This window comes from Acyrthosiphon pisum, chromosome A1 (genome assembly GCF_005508785.2).
Source record: "Acyrthosiphon pisum isolate AL4f chromosome A1, pea_aphid_22Mar2018_4r6ur, whole genome shotgun sequence".
Classification (NCBI taxonomy): domain Eukaryota; kingdom Metazoa; phylum Arthropoda; class Insecta; order Hemiptera; family Aphididae; genus Acyrthosiphon; species Acyrthosiphon pisum.
Window position 1 is genome coordinate 54,324,374 of NC_042494.1, and position 20,509 is coordinate 54,344,882.

Consider the following 20,509-nt stretch of genomic DNA (forward strand, 5'->3'; position numbering starts at 1 on the left):
GCTACAGACTGTACAGTGTCGCCACCGTCGACAGTAATCAGCTGCTGAAGACTAATAATATTATTCTAGTCGTACACTCGTACCACAGACTTCTATATTATGGAAATCTGTGAGTTGAACCCATAGATATATGCAACAATATATTATATCTATGGTTGTACCCATAGGAGTTTCGCTTAGGTATATCATATTGTTCTATGCCCATTGATGGTAGACTTATAAGCCCAGCCATTGTTCAAAATACTATAAATACTATAATACTATAATATTTTTTTATTTATATACAAATATACAATGGTTCAGACTCCAGACAGAGTCCCCCTTCTTTTTAAATTTTTTTTAGCGTACCCCTTCTATTTATTTAAAACGGAACGCAACATAAGCTAGTGAATTTGTAAATCGTGATTTCCTGATGCAAAATTTACTTAATAGGTACACAATATTTTATATTTTATTATAGCCTGTGAGTTGAATTAATATTATGAATTACAACAAAATAACTATAATCGTTATTTTTATTTTTATTCGTATCTATTGTGATAACTGATAAACAAAGGGTTAGAAATTAAAATCCCATTTTTAGCAGTTTTTAGTAATTTGTTGTTAATTTTTCCCGTAACATTAAATAACTATTGAGAAAATCGAACAATGATCTTCGTAAAGTACCATCTTGATCCAATTTGCTAAAAGATAAGGTACTATATGTTTAAATCCAAGCACTTCTTCTGGTAGAAATTTCCTATACAGGATAAAGAAAAAAATAAAATGAGCACCATTGTAAAACCAATAGCTTCCTCGCTCCGCTTAGAATCTAAAATAATAAATAAGTGTTTTTTCTTTCCATATGTATTTTTTGAATAAATTTAATATTGTTTTGGTGTGATAGGTTGATGTGTGAAGAGGAAGGTGTGGATAAAAAGCCAAATTTCTAGGAAAAATTATATTATTTTGTGCCTAGTTGAAATTCAATCAGCAACTGTATCATTAGCATCAATAGTACATACACAGGGGCGCCATTTGGGGGGGGGGGACTAGCACACCCTGTAATTTTGTTGTCCACAATTGGCCTAGGCCTAATTAATACTATGGCCAGATGGCCTTCAGTTTGCCAATCTTTAATTGTGTATGCACCGCAGGCCGCAGCTATTCACTGATAATCATAAATAATATTATAATATTGTGTTCTTTAATTTGATAATTGATAAATTGATATCGGTATCACTTTATCCACTGGCACACACAAATATGTGTAAATGGTAAGTGGCTACTGACAGGGGCGGACTGGATATTTTTGGCCCGTGGTGCAAAATTAATTAGGGGCCCGTAATTTTTTTTCAAACCTACCTAAATTAGAAAAGAGCCCTTAGTTTTATAAGTAAATATAAAAAAAAAATTAAGAATAACATGTTGTTTATTTGTAGAGATGTTGAAATATGTTATTTTATTTTTATTTTGTATAATACCGTATTATACCAGTATTATACCGTATACCGACTATGGTAATCGGGGGCCCGGGGTGCTACTTGGTGTATAGCACCCTGGGCCAGTCCGCCCCTGGTTACTGATAGACAAAAGACATAATAATAATAATATGCATCTATTCTATCTAAAAATATCTTTACTATACACTATACAGTATATATACAGAATGTATGAACGGTAAAATGTAATGTGTTAACTATAAAAATATGTTTTTATGAAGTATGTTTTTGATACTGTAATGAATCTGTAATGAAAAACTGAAAACACTAGAAACGTTTTTTTAACGATTGGCCTGGAGGTGGGAAAAAATTGGCCTCTTTAATTGTTTGCACACCTTAAAAAAAAACTAAAATGGCGCCCTGTACATACATATGCGTTTGTGACATAATACTATTTTAATGACAATAGGTATATTTATAATATCATATCTCTATAAGTAAGTCCATAACCCGTGGGCAGTGTGCAAACAATGTACCTATACTGTGTTTGTTGTGCCTGTCAACCGATTTACAAACTAGTAATAATATATTGTTCTATATGCAGGTAATAGTGTTATATTTATATGTTTTATGGTAAATTTATATAGATGCATCCAGCAAATTATTCATTTAGAATTGTTAGTTTTAATATTAGAGTAATTGTTGACCTATAATAAAACTTTAATTGTGGCTTGGTGTAGCTAACTCCCAGATGGGTGACTACCCGGGATTTTTAGCAATAAATCCTTGCTACACATACAAAACGTATTCCGACCACAACCGTTCCCCCCCCCCCTACAAACAAAAAAAAAACAGCTAATGGCCGGGTTTAACTCAATAAAATAATTTGAAAAAAAACATTATTTGTGTTTCCTCGTTGTATTGATTACAATATTTTAATTTTAAAGCAATTTATTAGCAATATATTACATAATTTTAACAACTCATCCATCTATATAACTTAACAAATAAAGGAGATTCGATACCAACCGTTTTATTGATGAAAATGTACATATTAAATATTTTTTTATAAGTAATATCGTATTGATAAAATGATAATACTACAGTAATGTGATGAAAAGTCTAAAAACATTAGGTATTTAGGTCTGAACACGAAATTAATGATAATTGACTACGCATACATTTACATGATACGCACTTAAGTCTAAAATCCCCTTCACAATCGAAGATGCCTATAATAAAACTCTGGAAAAAATAAATACTATTTAGTATGTACCTCAGTGACGTGTATAGAAATAATTTTTGGAGTGGGCTATAGTAGACAGAAACTAGCAAGTGATCTATTACTTAGAGGCTACTGTCTACTATATATTTAACAGTTTCTATAAATATATTCGTATTTGTTATTTTTCAACAGGCTATGAAATATTATAACTTATAATAGTACCTAATAAAATATATTGTTGTTCTATTTAAAAAGACTGTAATTTCGGGGAGTAGAGGGGCTGCAGCTCACTAGGCCCACCCCCTATAATCAGTGGCGGCCACTGATCTACCTACAAACAGAGCACTCAAAATAGCTCAATAAAACCAGTAAGTCACGAAAGAGACATAATGAGATACTGGAAAATTAACGGACAACAGAGATGTAGCTAAATTGCCTACCCAACATGCCGTGTCTTTGGTAAGCTCTGTGATTATAATATTATTTTGTTATTGAAAAATAATTGTATTTTAGATTATCCTTTATCAGTCAAAGCAAATTATAGTATTATACTATCTTATATGAATATCATTTAATTTAATAATAAAATATTAGACATTATGTTTTTAACAATTAACAACCTGGAATATATTAAGTGGGTTCTTACCTATTTAAATAAATATGTATTATACGTATATACGTGTATATATATACACGTATTAACAATACATTCATTATTTTTTTATAAACACTATTAATGACTTATATAACTGATGAGAAATGAGTTTTAATACTTATACATTTAATAATAATTAATCATTATTTACTCTGATTTTTGTAATACAAGTTTAAATTTAATTTCTTGTTGTTATTGCTCCAGAATTTGGAGATACCCTCTTTGAGATACCACGTCCAGTACAGCCATTTTTCTCATTCTACGTCTCAAAAAACTTTTGCAGGGGTTTCCAAAACTGCACCTAAATATGTGGAAAACAGACAGTTGGCGCCGATCCACCGTGGGTGTATTTAAGTATTTTTATTCAATCGCTCAATTTTCAGAAAATAGTAGTTGAGCTTATAAAAAAATAGTTTAAATCTGTTTCCTAATATGATATCTATATATTTAAAAAAAACAATTTGGAGATTAGATGAGTGGTTTCTTAGTTAGTTCATGACAAAAATACTTACTTTGAAAACCCTATAGCTGTGTCCCTGTTCAACCCCTCGGGAGCCATATACCAAAAATACTTTCTCAGTATTTGTCTATGCATGTCTGTATTATATCAGAAACATTTTTTCAACTCTTTTGCAAAATTTCAAGTTTCTAGACCGTGTGGTTTGGGTTGAATGTTGATATGTCAGTTATTATTTCATAAATATAGAATATATAGATGTGCAGATTTTTTCTTTATTTAATAAATGAAATTGATGATTTTTTAAAATTTAATAAATATACATTATATTAATTATTATAACATATAACATGTAAAATATAAGCATGTACCTACCTACTATAGTACCGCACAACATGAATTTACATTTAATTATTAAATCATTTACATATTTTAGTTAAAATGACGTTCTTAAGATTCTGACATCAACGTTGCTTCAGTAGCCTTGGTATATTTTGAAATGCTTTAATGCCTTAGGGTGGGTTGCAAGTTTGGAATGCTGCAGGTATCTAGGTGTTGCAGTAGGGCACTCGCCCTATTTGTGTGCTGATACATTATGCATTTTTGTTCAATAATTTCTAATTTTCAAAAGTTACCAAAAAAATCGAAATTTGAATGATAAAGACGGGGTGTAAAGGATCATCCTGTATATCTATATAACATATATAATATATTTTAGAATCGTATCGTTACTATCGTTGTATACACACATATATATATATATATTATATTAATAGTAAGTACCTATAAGTATTAAGTTGAGTACAACAGAATGGAGTGTATATCGATCGAGCCGTCCGCCACCTATCGGCAACAGCAGCAGTGAGAGAACGCTACGGTGGCGACGGCATACTTACACGGCAGTGCTATTCACGGCGCACTTACATCTCACGTCGCGTGCGGACATAATATTATATAATATTGTACACAACTATAAACGGTACAACGAACGCCGCGGATCTTTATATTCCGCCGAGATACGATGACACTGGTCGGTTTTCTGTTAATTTTCACAGCGTTGGTGCGCTCCGGGACGGCTGCCACCGCCGCCGACCCGTTCGGATGCGCGAACAGGTTCGAAGTGCACGACGATAAGATCATCCGGACGGAGGACTCGAAAAAGTTGGGCGCAAAGTTCATAGACTCGGTGGAACAGCACGACCGTGCCGGATGTCTGGAACTGTGCTGTCGGACGTCCCGGTGTGATGTGTTCGTGTTTGAAGAAAAAGTAAAACAATAAAATAATTCATCGATTATAATTTATTAATGAATTATGAATTAATATGGGTTTTGTATATATTATTATTTACCTAAATACATAGCTTACCGACACGACTCGCGGCAAAAATTGCTAACAGCTAACGTCCCCCGTTGGAAAGGGGAACTGTCCCAAATTTCAGGAATGAGTCACGAATTTTCCCACAACCCTTTCACAGGGTATATTGAGGTTGTGATGCAATATTATTGTTCAATAATTTTAAATGACTCATTATAATCAGTTTTTTATGTTATATTCTATTTTTATGTACAAAATGAAATACATAACTTTTATATATTTGAATTTTAGTACAATCAATGCAATTTCTGTTGAATGATTTTATCATTGCATTTTAACTTAATAAATCTGATCACATTATATTAGGTAGGTACTTCATTAGTTTATTAGCCAATTTCTGACTCACCCTGCATCAATGTAGCATACAATTTTATTATACTTTATACCTACATGGCTACATCTGTATTAATGAAGGGCAATATATTGACGTGTGTGTGTGTGTGTGTGTGTGTGTGTGTGTGCGTGTGTGTGTGTCAGTGGTGAAACTGGCCCTAAGCGAATGTATGCAAATATAGTGATATATCGTAGTCAGGTATCTGACACAATACTTATGATTGATACCTAATTATAAAATAAATCGATAACAAATTACTCAATTTACGAATAGGCAGAACACACTAAACGTTATACCTACGTAATGAATATCATGCATTCATGTCTTTAAAATTAATTGTGGTCAATTCCGAAATATATCAACTCTGCAGTACATGTACGTCTTACCATTTACCCTTACTCTATCAATGTGTCCTGTAAAGAAGTTCCGACTGGAGTCATATGAAGATAGTCTACGTTAAGTAATGAAAAAACCCCGTTTAAAGGGATGGGTGGGGGTCTAACCTTTTAATTTTTTTAGTTATTGCCAATTAAACTTTTTTTTTAAAAATCCGAACCTACCACACATTTGCTGATGCATTTTCAGAACTCTACAACTTTTATGTCATTTTTTTAAAGCTATTTATTGTGCTATCAACTAGCATACACAATCAGACCAGAAATGTAAAAATATTTTAATTAAATTGAAGAATTCAGTAGAAAATAAGAATATAAAGTATAAACTGTTGTAAATACGGCTTTGTTTTGAGTCATACACGGTTTCCTTTTAAAAATGCTAATTTTTGCCAATTTTGCTAACTTTTTTTATTATTTTTAATTTAATAAAAATAACTTGTGCATTTCTGGTTTTATTGTGTCATCATTGGATTCTTCCATCATATTACTCATGTTTTTATTACTCTTATCTAATTTGCTTATTGTTCTCTGAATAGATTATAAATATCTTGTAAAAATAAAAAAAAACATCAAATAAATTACAATAAAAGTTAACAAGTTTGAAATACGTATAAGCAAATGTGCAGTAGGTTAGGTTTTAAAAAAAGTTGAATTGCCCTTAAGGGGATTAGAAGCGGAAATTTTCTGTCTTTATCTAACACCCGTGCAACATAGGATTATAGACAATAGATTATAGACAAAGACAGAAAATCGCCGCTTCCAATCCCCTTAACTAAAAAATGAAAATTTTAGAACCTTCTTCAAAAAGATTTTTTTATAACTTAAGACATACTTTCACATGACGCTGGCCGGTTACTTCTTCAGTCTTGAGTCTTCACCGGTCACATTGTATATAAAAAACTGACTTTATCTAATTGTTAATCTATAAAGTGTACTGTATGACTACACAGTATCAGATATAATATATGCACGTTTTTTGGATTAAGCTTACTTAATCTTAAATTCTAAATATTATTGTATATTTACTTTGTGTTTTGAATTTATTTTAATTACAGTCACCTGGAACATGTTACCTGTTTGAATGTGGACCATCAGATGATTTTAAATGCAAATTCACCAATCATAAGAACTATAGCAGTGCATTAATGTTGTCCAGACATGGATCAGAATTAGAAAATCAGATTAAACTAACGCAAATTGAACATGAACATGAACTCATTCAACTTAAGTAAGTAAAAATAACAAAGAAGTCCCAAGGTATTCATGTGTTTATGCCATCCCCACGGAAATCAGCATGAATCATTGGTTCATATAAACTATAGGGGTACCTATCTATATTTTATATACTATCAACGAAGTTTCACACGTTAATCAACATATTTCATTTTTAATGTTGGTGGATCTCTATGACCTCTTAATATTATGATCAATGTGTAGGTAGGTATATATGTGTATTGAGCTTTTCCAGTGTGAAAATGAAAACTAATCTCTGAAATTATATCAATATAATTCATTATTTGGTAATTTTAATATATAATACCTGATTTTTAATAGTATTATAGTGCAATCTTATAACAAATTGGATATTATGAATTCTAATCATTTTCCGATATCTTTATCTCTTATCGAGAGCCGTTAATAATTTATTATTTTCTGGACTGACAATAAACTAATAACATAATGCATTAATTCATTAATTTTTAATACTTACACAAATGTTTAACAATTATGATTTTTGTTTTGCATTATTTAGAAAACTTACTTCATTTACAACACCTTCAACAACTGTTTTACCAATCTCGGCCATTAATAAAGAAACAGAAATAACTATCCCACAGGATAAACATTCTGAAAGTAAAATTTGACATTTAATTTTGAATATGAATAAAAACAGATAAAAATATGCATTAAATCAAGGCTTATAAAAACTTTTTTTTAACAATTTTTTAAAGGAACTCCTCGGTGTAGTAGATATCAATTTGAATGCAAAACATCCAGTGAATGTATTGCTATCTATAACGCATGTGATGGAATACCTCAATGCAGCGATGGTAGTGATGAAGCTCTTGAACTGGCTTGTCCGACCACTCCGAGTAAAATTATTGAATTAATAAGAATTTGTAAAAGTATTATAGATTTAAAATTTAACATAAAAGTTTTACGTTTGCACAAAAACAGGCAAACAAGTACTTATGAAAGATGCAAATTATGGATTGGCACAAGGAAATAATTACATACAAACATTATCAAACAAGCCAATGGATATAACAGGGCAGCAAGTAAATCAACCAATCCAACAATACCAGTGGAAAAATCAACAACCGATATTTAGTTAGTTGGAAATATATAAGCATATTATCCACCACGAAATTAACACAATTTTTCTTCAAGGTTCTAATGTCAACTATAATAATGCAAAAGTAGATAAACCTGCTTACAGCAGTAATTTTGCATCTTCTCAGTACGGAAGGGAAGGCGAAGGGCTCAAATGGACGAGCCAAGATATGGTTCACCAAAACTACGGTTTGATATAGGTACATTGGTTGTGTATAATATAATATTTATATTCATTTATTTTACAGCGAATAATCGAATATTTACACATGTCAATGGAGGAGTCTTACCGGACTATAATCGGCAGCAAAATAACTTATTACAAAATAAGTAAGATTAAAAAAAAATGGATAAAAATAATAAAAGTACAATTATGGTGCACATCTACATTTAGAGAAAGTTTTAGGTATACGCACTCATATATAGAGAAATAATTATCTGTATTATTTTTAGTCCATTGGGTTCTAACAATTATCTAAAATGTATAATAGATAATGTAAGTTTCATAAAATAATTTTTTTTTTAACTTAATAACTAACATTTAAAAATACTAATTACGCCCATTGGATTTTATATTTTCAATTAATATAATATTTTTTTTTACGATATAATATTATAGCCATATAGGTATAATTTACACGTAATTTAAACATTTTAGCATTTAAAAAAATATCAATCTATTTTAGTGTGCCGAGTAGAGTATACAATGCTGAACCAGGAATGAACATTGATCATAACTACAACCATTTAAACAATATGAACCATGAATTTCATCATTTTAACACGGGTAATATACATATCTAATACCTGATACATTAAAAAAATAAGCATAATAATATTTTTAATATAGGTGGTAAAACTAACTATCAAAATCAAAATAATCCAGATTATTTCTATGAAGACCTGAGACCTAAGATGGAACAGTCAAACAGTATCCCTCAACTAGTGAGTTTAAAAATAGTCGTATATATTATATACGAAATTATAATAAACTAGCTGTCCAGCCTGCCGTTGCTCATGCCAACAGTCCTGTGGACTGTAAGTTAAAACCACTGGTCACCCTATTTAAAATAAACAAAACAATTACATTTTTTCGCGAACTGAAAAAAATGCATGCGTTAGCAAAAGGGGTTTTTAGCTAAAGGGGTTGAAAATTTGAAAATGGATTATACGTACGTACTTCTCCACGATATACTCTAATTAAAAAATAACCGCATGATTACCGGATGAGTGGTTCCCGGGACCATTATTGGCATAATAGCATCAACAATTCTCATTATCACATTTGTATACATAGATTTTGTAATATTTCGTCTTTTGGTATGATGTTTGGCAAATTAAAACAATATAACTTTGTTTATTTTAGGGTTCTGATTATCAGCGGCAAATTCAATTAGAAGTTAAAAAACCCGAAACATTATTAACCGAAAAACCAGTAATAATTCAAAAGCATAATCAGCTCAATGAAACCTCTACACAATCAACAACTACAGGTTAATTTAATATTATTTTAAAATATTGATAATGAAAACAAACTTAATCCAAACTTTATTAAATAGTCTGAACTTATTTAAATTATTTTATAATTTTAGATTCTCATTTACATCGAAAATTAGTTCAACCACTGACAGAGGACTCTATTGTTCGTGAAGTGTATTTTGAAAGTAGCGATGATGGATATGCAATAATGCCAAATGGAGCATTCATTTCTCTTATTCTTGGTAATTACAATTTATAATTTAAAAAATGGGCAAAAGAGGGATAGATACTTTTACAATTTCAACATTAATTGTAAAACTTAAATCCAACAATTTTATAATAACTTAGCTAATTAAATATCTAGCCATTTATAGAGGTACCTACCCGAGCTTAAAAATTATTTACTGTATACATTTTACTTAACTGCCTATCAAACAATAAAAAAAATTATAATTCAAAATCTTACAAAGATATGTTTACATTCCTAACTTATTAGTTAGATATTTGAGTATTTCCGTTATCGGTTATTGTATGTACATTTTTAATGTTGCAACGTGTTCAATCCTTTCAGGTGTTATTGCATCTACCATAATGATAATTGTGATTGGTTGTCGATTAAGAGTGATGCGTAATCGTCATCGAAAAGGAAGCAAACAGTCATACGCTCATGACGCGGACTTTTTAATTAATGGCATGTATTTATAAATGTATAATATAATAACAAAAAAATGGAACCGCATATTGTGATTTATGAACATATTTTTTTTTTTTAAATTAAGAAATAATAATATTTTATTAATACATACTTATTATTATTTAGGTACCTACTATTATAATTATTGTGTTAAGTATTACCTAGATTTTTATAATATTAATTTTCCTATTCTGCAACATTATATGGCTTTAAAACAATAGAGTTGTTAAGAAGATAAATAAATTAATCAAATTTGTAAATATTAAGTAAATATATAATATTTTGTTTCATTTTTTTTAACTACCTAGTACCACTTATAAAATATATAACTATAGGTAATGATCAGCGCTTTCCATTACCGCACAGACTTATAAAAATATATAGCCTAATTCCACATACAACACGCAAAAATGGTACCTACAATACCGTACAAATTTATTAAAACCAATAAAAACTGAAAAATATTATCTAAATTGAAAATTGAAAATACACAATCCAAATTAAATATTAAAACTGTGTGTTGGGTAAATCAAAATAATAAAAAATAGCATCTTGCAGATGTATATAATAGAGTCACCATACGTCCATACACGTCTCGTTTTCGTACCTCTGTCCTGTATTGTCTCCTGGGGAATCTTCAGGACACTGAAATGTCTTATTTTCAGAAGGGATACCAAAAATTAACGAAAATCAGAAATCCAATTTGTGAAGTGGCTTAAACTGAGTACAAACTATAAGAAATTGCTGGGTTACAGTAAAAATACTAATTGGCTCGCACTAATTCTTGCTATCATAAATGAGTTTTGCAGTTAACTGTACCATTGAAAGATTATTTCTTTATAAAAGAGGCCAAACATTTCAAAGAATTTCTCTGAGTGTCCAAACTCCGTTCTTTGTTTGCCTTGTGAAAAGTTTTTGACTAATAATTTGAGTGCGCGCGTGGAATTATATAATTGGGTTATCCAGTATTTAAAATCTGGTGCTGTTTTGACAATTATATACCTGTACAACGATATTATACGTATTAGCTGTGACGCCGTGTCCTACGTGAGTCCGATAAAAAACAAAACAGTTTGTATTTCGTCGCATCGGTCGCTTCGTATTGCGACGGAACAGCATGATCAGATTAGAAATCGTCGGACTTTTTACATTATACCCCTCCCCCTCCATTCAATCATTGATTAAAGCCATTTTTATGAAATTCAGAGTTTTAAAAAGAGGTAAACGTCATTCCAAGTTAAAGTAGGTATGCATATTGGATACTAAACATGAATATTGAATTTAGCTATGTAATTACTCTTATTAAGAGATGTGATTTCAATTAACATGATCTTTTTGTACCACAATATATTTGGAACCTTGTTTTAAATTTTCAAGCTTTTTTACCTAAAAAATAATGTTTTATTAACACGAAGGGGAATTAAAACGTGTAAAAAGAAATATGCGTACCTGGTACGCATAAATATTTAATATTTTTAATTCAAAAAATGTACCACCTTATATAATTAAAATAAACCCTATGTAGTCGACCACGGTTATAGTCGACATAGACCTTATACTAAGTATAAGGTATATGGTAGTTGACGATTGAAGTCATCACTTATCAGTATTATCACTGAATATAGTATATTGATTACAGTATTATGATGCCGAAATGCCGAATTGGTGATCTCCGGTTTCCGATTTCCGGAGACTGAAGTCAAATACTATAATAGTATTTGTTATAGTACAGAAATTGAGAAATATCTGTATTTCTGCATTTCTGACAAAGTCTTGAGTGTTGAGACTTCTAAGTGATTTCTGCATCTACATCTTCTGTATTGTTTTACATATATTTTATGTTTAAAACCTTATTCAGTAATACATATTTGCTACTTGTTAGTTTTTAGCAAATAATGGCAGCAGATAACTATCGATTCGCAGAAGGTAAGTAGATGAAAATATAAATTTATTTAACTATACTCTGTCCCACAAGAGATCATGCTGCACATCTACCAAAACTGGTTACCCACGCGACACCCTGCCATAAGAGAAACGGTATCAATAGCAAGGCGACGTGGGGTGATGAGCAGAACTAGGATGTTATTTCGTGGGACAGGGTATAGTAGATATGATTTATTCCTAGAGTAAAAGAGATGATTATATATTTTTTTTTAAACTAATACCTATGATCTATCTTAAATTGCACTTACTATTAGGCAGTGGTCGGGAGTAACGCGCTAATTGTAGCGACGCTACTTTATATGTAGCGATTGACGTAGCGTCGCTACATTATGCCTTAGATAGTGAAATACTATAGCGCCCTAAACATTTCCAGTTAGCGTAGCGAATATTATCATTATTTTGTCGCTACCTATAATCTAATTGATGATTATTAAAATATCAATTATGATTATATTTGTTTATTTATATTATGATAATGATTAGTGTATTAGTGAAGTTTTTGTCCTGAGTCCTGCCCAGTGACCAAATGTCAAATCAGTACAAACTACAAATATTAGTTTTCATTAAGAACATTTTTAAAAATGTAGCGAATAAGTAGCGCGCTACATTTAGACAATAGCGTTAGAAGCAGCGCACTACATTTTAAAAAAAAAGTAGCGATAGCGGTAGCAAGTTAATTTTTTGGGGGAGTGGCTGTAGGGTTAGCGTGTTACAAAAAACTAGTAGTGTCCCGACCACTGCTATTAGGTGGCTACATTACTTATTAGTTATTATAATTGTTTGGCCTCCCTATAAACTGTAGGTTAATAATAATATCAATAATAGAACAATAAGTGATAAAACAACAGAAATGCTTAATTATTATTAAATATTATATATAATAATGTGATGATATTTAAATTTTTAAGTGTGGAAAATAGTTGACCATGTTTTAAAATGTTAAAAGGCTAAAGTAATAGAATAATAATGTGTAACATGACATGTATATCTATTACCTAGTCCAAACTATCAAAAATTAAATTTTTTTTTATTAGTTTGAGTCATTACATTTAAGTACCTAAATATATTTTTTTAATAGGTGATAGTTTACTATGTTATCATGGACCTATGCTGTATGAAGCAAAATGCTTAAAAAGAAGGAAGGCAAATGATGGTAAAGCACAATATTTTATTCATTACAAGGGCTGGAACAGTAAATGGGAAGAATGGGTAGATGACAATCGAGTATTGTCTGTTAATACTGCCAACATGAACAAAATGGCATCATTAAAAGAAATACAGTAAAAAATAAATTATTAATTACTATTTATTTTGCGTACGGGTACCCTATACCCTGTACCAAATAAGAGCGCACCAAATTTACGTAACTAAACCGGTTTTGCCCGTGGCCGCCCGGTGCGCTCTTATTTGGTACAGAGTGTAGTTTCATTTTTGTAGAAGAACATATATTTTTATGTTTGTTACTCACAAGTCAAGACGTTTATTGAAAATTTGAACAAAACATACTGACTGATGATAATAATAATAATAATTATAATTATAATAAATGTTAACATAATAGTAGATAATAAATAAATATGAGGAGTTTCAACAAGATTACAAAGTGGTGTACGTTTTTAACAAAAAAATAAAGTGGTAACCACTGGTAACATATGAGATATAAATTAAATAATATCAAATATATAAACAATTATAATTATTAAAACTATTAACTAGGTAATAATTAAAAATTAATGATTGATTAATAGGCAACTTGGTTCATTTTTTGATGGGTCTTGTCAGCTTGGTTTCATCAGTATGCATTTAAACCACTTTTACTTGGTCATCACAGGTACTTGGAAGCAGTTGAGTGATTCGGGCTAACGGCCACTGTGTAGGTGAAGTCTGAATTAACTACGACAAAGTTGCCGGCTTGTAGATTGGGTTGAGTGAACCTCCATTTAGGCCTGTTCTGTAAAGAACATAAATATTCAGATGTCCACCATTTCCAAAATGCCTTTTGAAGTTGTTATATGAGGTTCTACCTTGTCAAACAATTCATAGGAACATCCGTTTATTCTGGTTCGGGTAAGTCTAGAAGTGGCCTTCCTTTCAGGAAACGTCCAGGGGTTAATGCTGAATAATCTGTGGTATCTATGAAGACAGATTGAAGTAGTTACATTCAGTGGCGCCGACTTGTTTTTCATTTGGTGGGGCAAAGTATAAAAATTAGTTACCACCACTACCCACCACCCACGTGATTATAAGGTAAATTCAACTATCACAAAGCAAACACTGGGGCGATTCGCCCCATAAAAAATACGCTTTCGGCGCCACTGGTTACATTAAAGCTAATTGGTGCATTTGGGATGTCCAAAATTTAAAATTCTCAATAGAATTCGAAAGCGCAGGGAAAAACAAAATAAAAAATTAATTAAAAACGGGAATTTTTACGCAAAAATGTTGTGTAATTCTAAAAAAAACTACCGTAGATACTAGATACATGCAATTTTCATTGAATGATAATATTAAAATTTTCTATTGACCATATATTTTTCTAAATAATTTGACTTATGCTAAGCTATTTAGAGGTATATGAAATTATTGATTTAATCGATTATCGGTTTTTTTATATTAATGTCGATAAAAATATGTTTTATTGTGTGAAGAGGAGTATGATGTTTTCATGTTTATATTTTACATACCTTGTTACTTGAACATTGATTTGTACCACAGAAAATTAAAAGCTATTTGTTAGCATGTGTAGTTGTCATTTTTTTACCTTTAAAAAGACCATTAACTTTTAGCTGTACTATATCAAATGCATGTATTTGATTTAAAATGAACGTATATTAATTCTGCCACAATGGCAACTCAGTTGACTTACAACCTTCTATTCCCCAAGACTGTCTTATGTTATTCCGTATCCGGTAATCTATTAGATACTATATATATGTACTAGAATTGCATCCCAATATTCTACTGACAGTTATAGTACCTAGAGCTGACAAATGTTTTCTAGTAGTGAAAATGTTTTTGTACTATAAGTCGTTCATTATCATCCCGGTTAATGAGAAGCGACCATGCTTCCTTATAGTTAATAGCAGTTGATCATAGGGTTGCTATGACTTCTACGGCTTTACTTTATTGGCTGGTATTCAAGTACCTACTACATTCTATGCATATCATCAATTAATAGTTATATTATTATGAACTATTGACATAAATTGATCACGACAAGAGTACCATTCTTCAAACTTTCTATCAAATTTAGGTATATTAATGAGTTTCATCAATTGATGTACATTGTTTTCATGTGGTGATGTTTATGCTTTAATGTCTTCTTTTGATCTGTGTATAATATGTGTTAATAAAATTAATTTAGTATGTGCATAAATGCCACATAGTTTTCTTCCAATCCTTCTATTTAAGTATCAATGTTATCTTCTTCAGCAGTCAAAGACACTCAAAGTCAGTTGCTCAAACTCGTTATTATAAATTTCATACGCTTGTTCTAACATTTCAAATTGAACTCTTGTTTGATCTGAGTTCAAGTGAGACACAGACAAATGATCCTTTTTCTTGATGACGATAACGATTGACTGTTGATAATAATAATAATAATGCCAATAAATGCTAACATAATAGTTGATATTAAATAAATATAATACAATAATTATTGGTGGACTGTATAAATGAAAATTACCCAACCAGTATTAGTTTAGTTTTAACAGTTTATTGTTAGTATTAATAATTCCAATTTTTACATATTTAATACATAGTTCAAACACAAAAAAGAGTGGGGCAAAACGTTCTATCACTATAGTTAAAGAAGAAACAATACGAAATGTTGTAACGCCTCCAATAAAAGGAAAAAAACGGAAATATTCAGAAATTTCATCAGAATTAAATCAAATAGTAAATGTTTCATCACCAACTGAACCAAAACCAAAAAAACGAGGTAATTTATTTTTAACTAAATAGTTATTTTGTTCTTAGCATTTATAACATTTTTTTTCTAATTAGGCCGTCCTCCAAAAATTATAACTCCTAAAATTGAAGAAACTGAACCAACAAAATCAGTTGATACAACTATAGTAAATGAAACAGAGTTAGCTGAATCAATTGAAGAAAATAAAGTGATTGACAAAGCAACTAAAGAAGAAGACACTGCTAAAAAAGAAAACACTCCTAAAAAATATAATACTCCTAAAAAAGAAAACGCTCTTAAAAAATATGATACTCTTAAAAAAGAAGACACTATTAACAAAGATGTCACTCCTAAAAAAGATGCTCCTAAAAAAGATGCCAATCCTAATAAAGAAGACGCTCCTAAAAAAGAAGACTCGCCTAAAAAAGAAGACATACCTAAAAAAAAAGACACTCCTAAAAAAGAAGACACTCTTAAAAAAGAAGACACTCTTAAAATAGAAGACACTCCTAAAACAGAAGACACACCTAAAACAGAAGACACACCTAAAAAAGAAGACACTCCTAAAAAAGAAGACACACCTAAAAAGGAAGACACTCCTAAAAAAGAACACATACCTAACAACGAAGTCACTCCTAAAAATGAAGACACTCCTAAAAAGGTTGGAATAAGTAAAACAATAGACGAAGAAACTGATGAAGTTTTAGATTCTAAAAAAGTGGAAGTAAATAAAACTATTGAAACTACTAAAGAAGAGGAAGAAACAACTAAAACACCTGATGAAGAAATTAAAGTATATGAAGAACTTGAAAAAACTTCTGAAGAACTTGAAAAAACTAAAGATTTTGAACCATGTGAGGGTTTAAACATTGAAGGGACCGAAACAATTAAAGAAGATGAAAGATCTGAAACAGTTGAAAGAACTGAAGACGTTGAGGAAACTGAAACTGAAAATGTTGAAAGGGTTGAATCGATTAAAGAGTTTGAAGCTGAGGTGTTTGAAGGTGAAGAGCTTGAAGGCGAAGAGCTTGAAGGTGAAGTGTTTGAAGATGAAGAGCTTGAAGGTGAAGAGCTTGAAGGTGAAGAGCTTGAAGGTGAAGAGCTTGAAGGTGAAGAGCTTGAAAGTGAAGAGCTTGAAGGTGAAGAGCTTGAAGGGGAAGAGCTGGATGAACATTATGGAACTGAAGAATTTGAAGAAGAAGAATCTACAGATGATGAGAGATTTTCAGATGAAGAATCTAATAATGAAGCTAAAGAAGTTGTGAGAAAGGTTACTGAAACTTATATGATGATTATTAAAGAAAAAGAAATTGAAGAAGCTAAAAGAAAAGAAGAAACAGATGATACATTTACTGTTCCAGCTCCAGTAGTAAAAATAATACCTAAAATTATCATACCAGACATCATAAGACGAAGAATTGCTTTTGATTATCAAATGGTTGTGAACAGGAATCAAGTGCGTGACGATTTATTAGACTACAAATTGAATAATTTAGTTAGACTGGTTTGCTTTTTTTTAGACATTAAAATTTTCAAAAACACTCACTATCAATTGTTTGATCGAAGATTTTAAAAATTCAGACCCTGAATCTGAGTAACTATACAACTATTTCTTCCATTTTACAAATATCATATTATTATTAATTTATATTATTGTTTTAGTGAAAATGAAGCCATTGGTCTAACGATCATACAGTATTTTGATGCTCTTATACATGCACGATTATTGTATACACCAGAAAAAAAGATTAAAATACGCAAAAAGGTAATAAAAAATACGGAACAAATGCACTATGTTGTTTAGCTCCCAAGCAATTTTTTGAATTTTTTTTTTTTCAAAATGTGTTGTTTTGCATGCTTAATTTTATTGTACTTTCAAAAAAAGTAGTTCAAATTTCATTTGGAAGTTATGGTCAAAAAGGTTCAAAATGCTAAATTTTTCCAAAAATCGTGTTATAAAATACCAAACATTAAAATTTTTGGATTTTTTTTTTTTTTTTAAATGTTTATTAATATAACTTCACGTTATGATATAATTTCTTACCTAAAACTAAATTCTATATATCGTTTTATTATTACATAATTACTTCCTGTAGTCCCAGTTATTATTTTAAAATAATAATGTATATCTAATTTTAAACTTTAAATTTTCATCAAATGTTGATATTTGCTTTAATTATACAGGGTAAAATTTTCAAAATATTTTGGATCTTTTACCGCTATATAAACACATGCAATTTTCATTTTTTTTTCTCAATACATATCAATAAAAAAAAATTTTCTTAAAGAGTTAAAAAAAAATAATACAAGGTTCTTCATAAGTTGTTACTAAAGCCATTGAAAAAAGTATGAAATATAAAGATATATACCTAATGAAAGCATAACCTTTTTTTATAAGTATTTGAAGTTAAAATTTTGACAAAAATTTTCAAAATCATGAAAATTAGTAAATTGTTTAAGAATATCTATTTTAATTATTTTGTAGAAATTCTAAAATATTATTCATAGAAACTTGAAACTTTTACAAATATTATATTTTATACACACTACGACAATTTCAAAACATTTAGATTAATTTTAAGCTATTGCCTATATTTTGTATCACTAACCTATTCTCTCTATTCTAGAGTAAGGTAGTATTGACTCGAAAGTTAATAACAATAATAAACATCATTTATTACTATAATATTATAATAATTAAAATCTAATTAATACAATATTTTTGGAAAAATTATTTAAGCTTACTGTATTACTAATTGTAAAATAAATTACTAGATTTGCAATATAAATATAGTCTTATCTTTGCTCAGAATCGTTTTTTGTATGCCTGGTGTTATCATTAAGTTCAAATTGAATACATACATTGCACTGACTTACTTAATTACGAGTAATACTCGACACCTTCTATACAAATAAGCAGTTACCTACTTTCTACCTTTTTAATTATTAATTATAAAATTATTTGCTCCGTATTATTAGTTACAAATAAACCTGTGACTATGGAAGTACTTATATTTTATAATTATTATATTTATGTTTATGTTATAGGCAAAGAAACTTTTGAAAGCCGTTTTGTATGATGGTGAAGTCTTGAATTGTAGTAATAACTTATATCCTCGAAAATTATGGCATTTGGTGTATGGACCTTCATATCTAATACGATTATTTGGTTTGTATAAACATATTATATTATTAGCTTGACTCTCAAAATCATAACAAATATTTTTACATTTAATTAATAAATACTAAAAATTACTAACAAGTATGCAACTACCATGGCCATGCATAGACAACAATATTGAATATTGGTCTCTGATATGTCCATTTTTATTTGGAGATTCTTACCTTACTTTATTAGTTACAACACTCAGCTCAGTAGCGTATCTTTTTTCAAGGGGGGGGGGGGGAAACACAATTTTAAATGGACATTCAGTATACACATATTATATTCATATTATTACATAAATGTTGTATTATGTACAACATTTGATCTCTGGGGGGGGGGGGGGAGAGGATATGACTCGGCTTGCACCTACACAAGCATTTTAAAGCTCACTTTTTTAAAAACAATAATTATTAGAAATGGGCCAATACCACTTTTCAGCGATACTCAATACCATAATATATTAATCGATATATTTAAAAACATTATTTTTGGCCAAAACCATGATTTGGTATCTGATAAAACCAATAATAATAATCAACTGTTTATTTTAAAGAATTAAACATTTATTAATTAAATAATGAACGTATACCTAGAAATGTTAAAAATAAAGTCAATACTTAGTAAATATTTAAAAACCTGTAAAATACAGGTTTACATGCCAATATCTAGTCACAAGGACAATGCAATTAAAGAAATGTACAATAAGATTTTGGAAATATTAGAAATGGCATAGGAAAAAGAAAATTTGATTATACTATTGGATTGAAATGCAGCTGTATACAAGAAAACAAAACTTTAAGTAAAAAGAAAGTTTGGACTTAAAATAAGAAATCAAAGAGTTGATAGACTTGAATTCTGTAAGGAAAGGGATATGGTAATCATCAACACAATGTTCTTATATCTTAAACAGAGAAGATAAATTTAGACTTTAACAGGATCGTTAGGTTAGGTTAGGTTATAATCATGGACAGTAAAAAATTGTAAAGTATAAATAGTTATCCATATTCCATACCTTGGAAGCAAAGTCACAAGTGATGAGAAAAGAGCCACAGACATAAATTGCAGAATAGCACAATCTAAGCAAGTATTTCAAACTAAAAACTATACTAATCACTAGAGC

General features: G+C 29.9%; 2 protein-coding genes across 3 annotated transcripts in view; both read left to right on the forward strand.

The window, feature by feature from the left end:
• The first annotated feature begins 4,635 nt into the window (after nucleotides 1-4,635).
• LOC100160253 lies at nucleotides 4,636-10,644 on the forward strand. The gene is made up of 12 exons (XM_001952812.5): nucleotides 4,636-5,025; nucleotides 6,918-7,090; nucleotides 7,616-7,716; nucleotides 7,815-7,955; nucleotides 8,041-8,193; nucleotides 8,254-8,385; nucleotides 8,445-8,526; nucleotides 8,883-8,983; nucleotides 9,047-9,141; nucleotides 9,563-9,689; nucleotides 9,789-9,917; nucleotides 10,247-10,644. The coding sequence occupies exons 1-12, from the start codon at nucleotides 4,780-4,782 to the stop codon at nucleotides 10,378-10,380; spliced, it is 1,614 nt and encodes a 537-aa protein (XP_001952847.1). The 5' UTR covers nucleotides 4,636-4,779; the 3' UTR covers nucleotides 10,381-10,644.
• Nucleotides 10,645-12,006: 1,362 nt separating this feature from the next.
• The window catches only part of LOC100162297 (myb-like protein X), a 14,168-nt gene continuing 5,665 nt past the window's right edge, over nucleotides 12,007-20,509 (forward strand). For both annotated transcript variants that reach the window (XM_029487284.1, XM_001952810.5), the window contains exons 1-7: nucleotides 12,007-12,295; nucleotides 13,392-13,593; nucleotides 16,075-16,253; nucleotides 16,319-17,679; nucleotides 17,744-17,817; nucleotides 17,886-17,988; nucleotides 19,272-19,392. In XM_029487284.1, coding sequence (XP_029343144.1) covers nucleotides 12,265-12,295; nucleotides 13,392-13,593; nucleotides 16,075-16,253; nucleotides 16,319-17,679; nucleotides 17,744-17,817; nucleotides 17,886-17,988; nucleotides 19,272-19,392 — 2,071 coding nt within the window. In that variant the 5' untranslated portion in view covers nucleotides 12,007-12,264. The remainder of the gene's footprint in view (nucleotides 12,296-13,391; nucleotides 13,594-16,074; nucleotides 16,254-16,318; nucleotides 17,680-17,743; nucleotides 17,818-17,885; nucleotides 17,989-19,271; nucleotides 19,393-20,509) is intronic.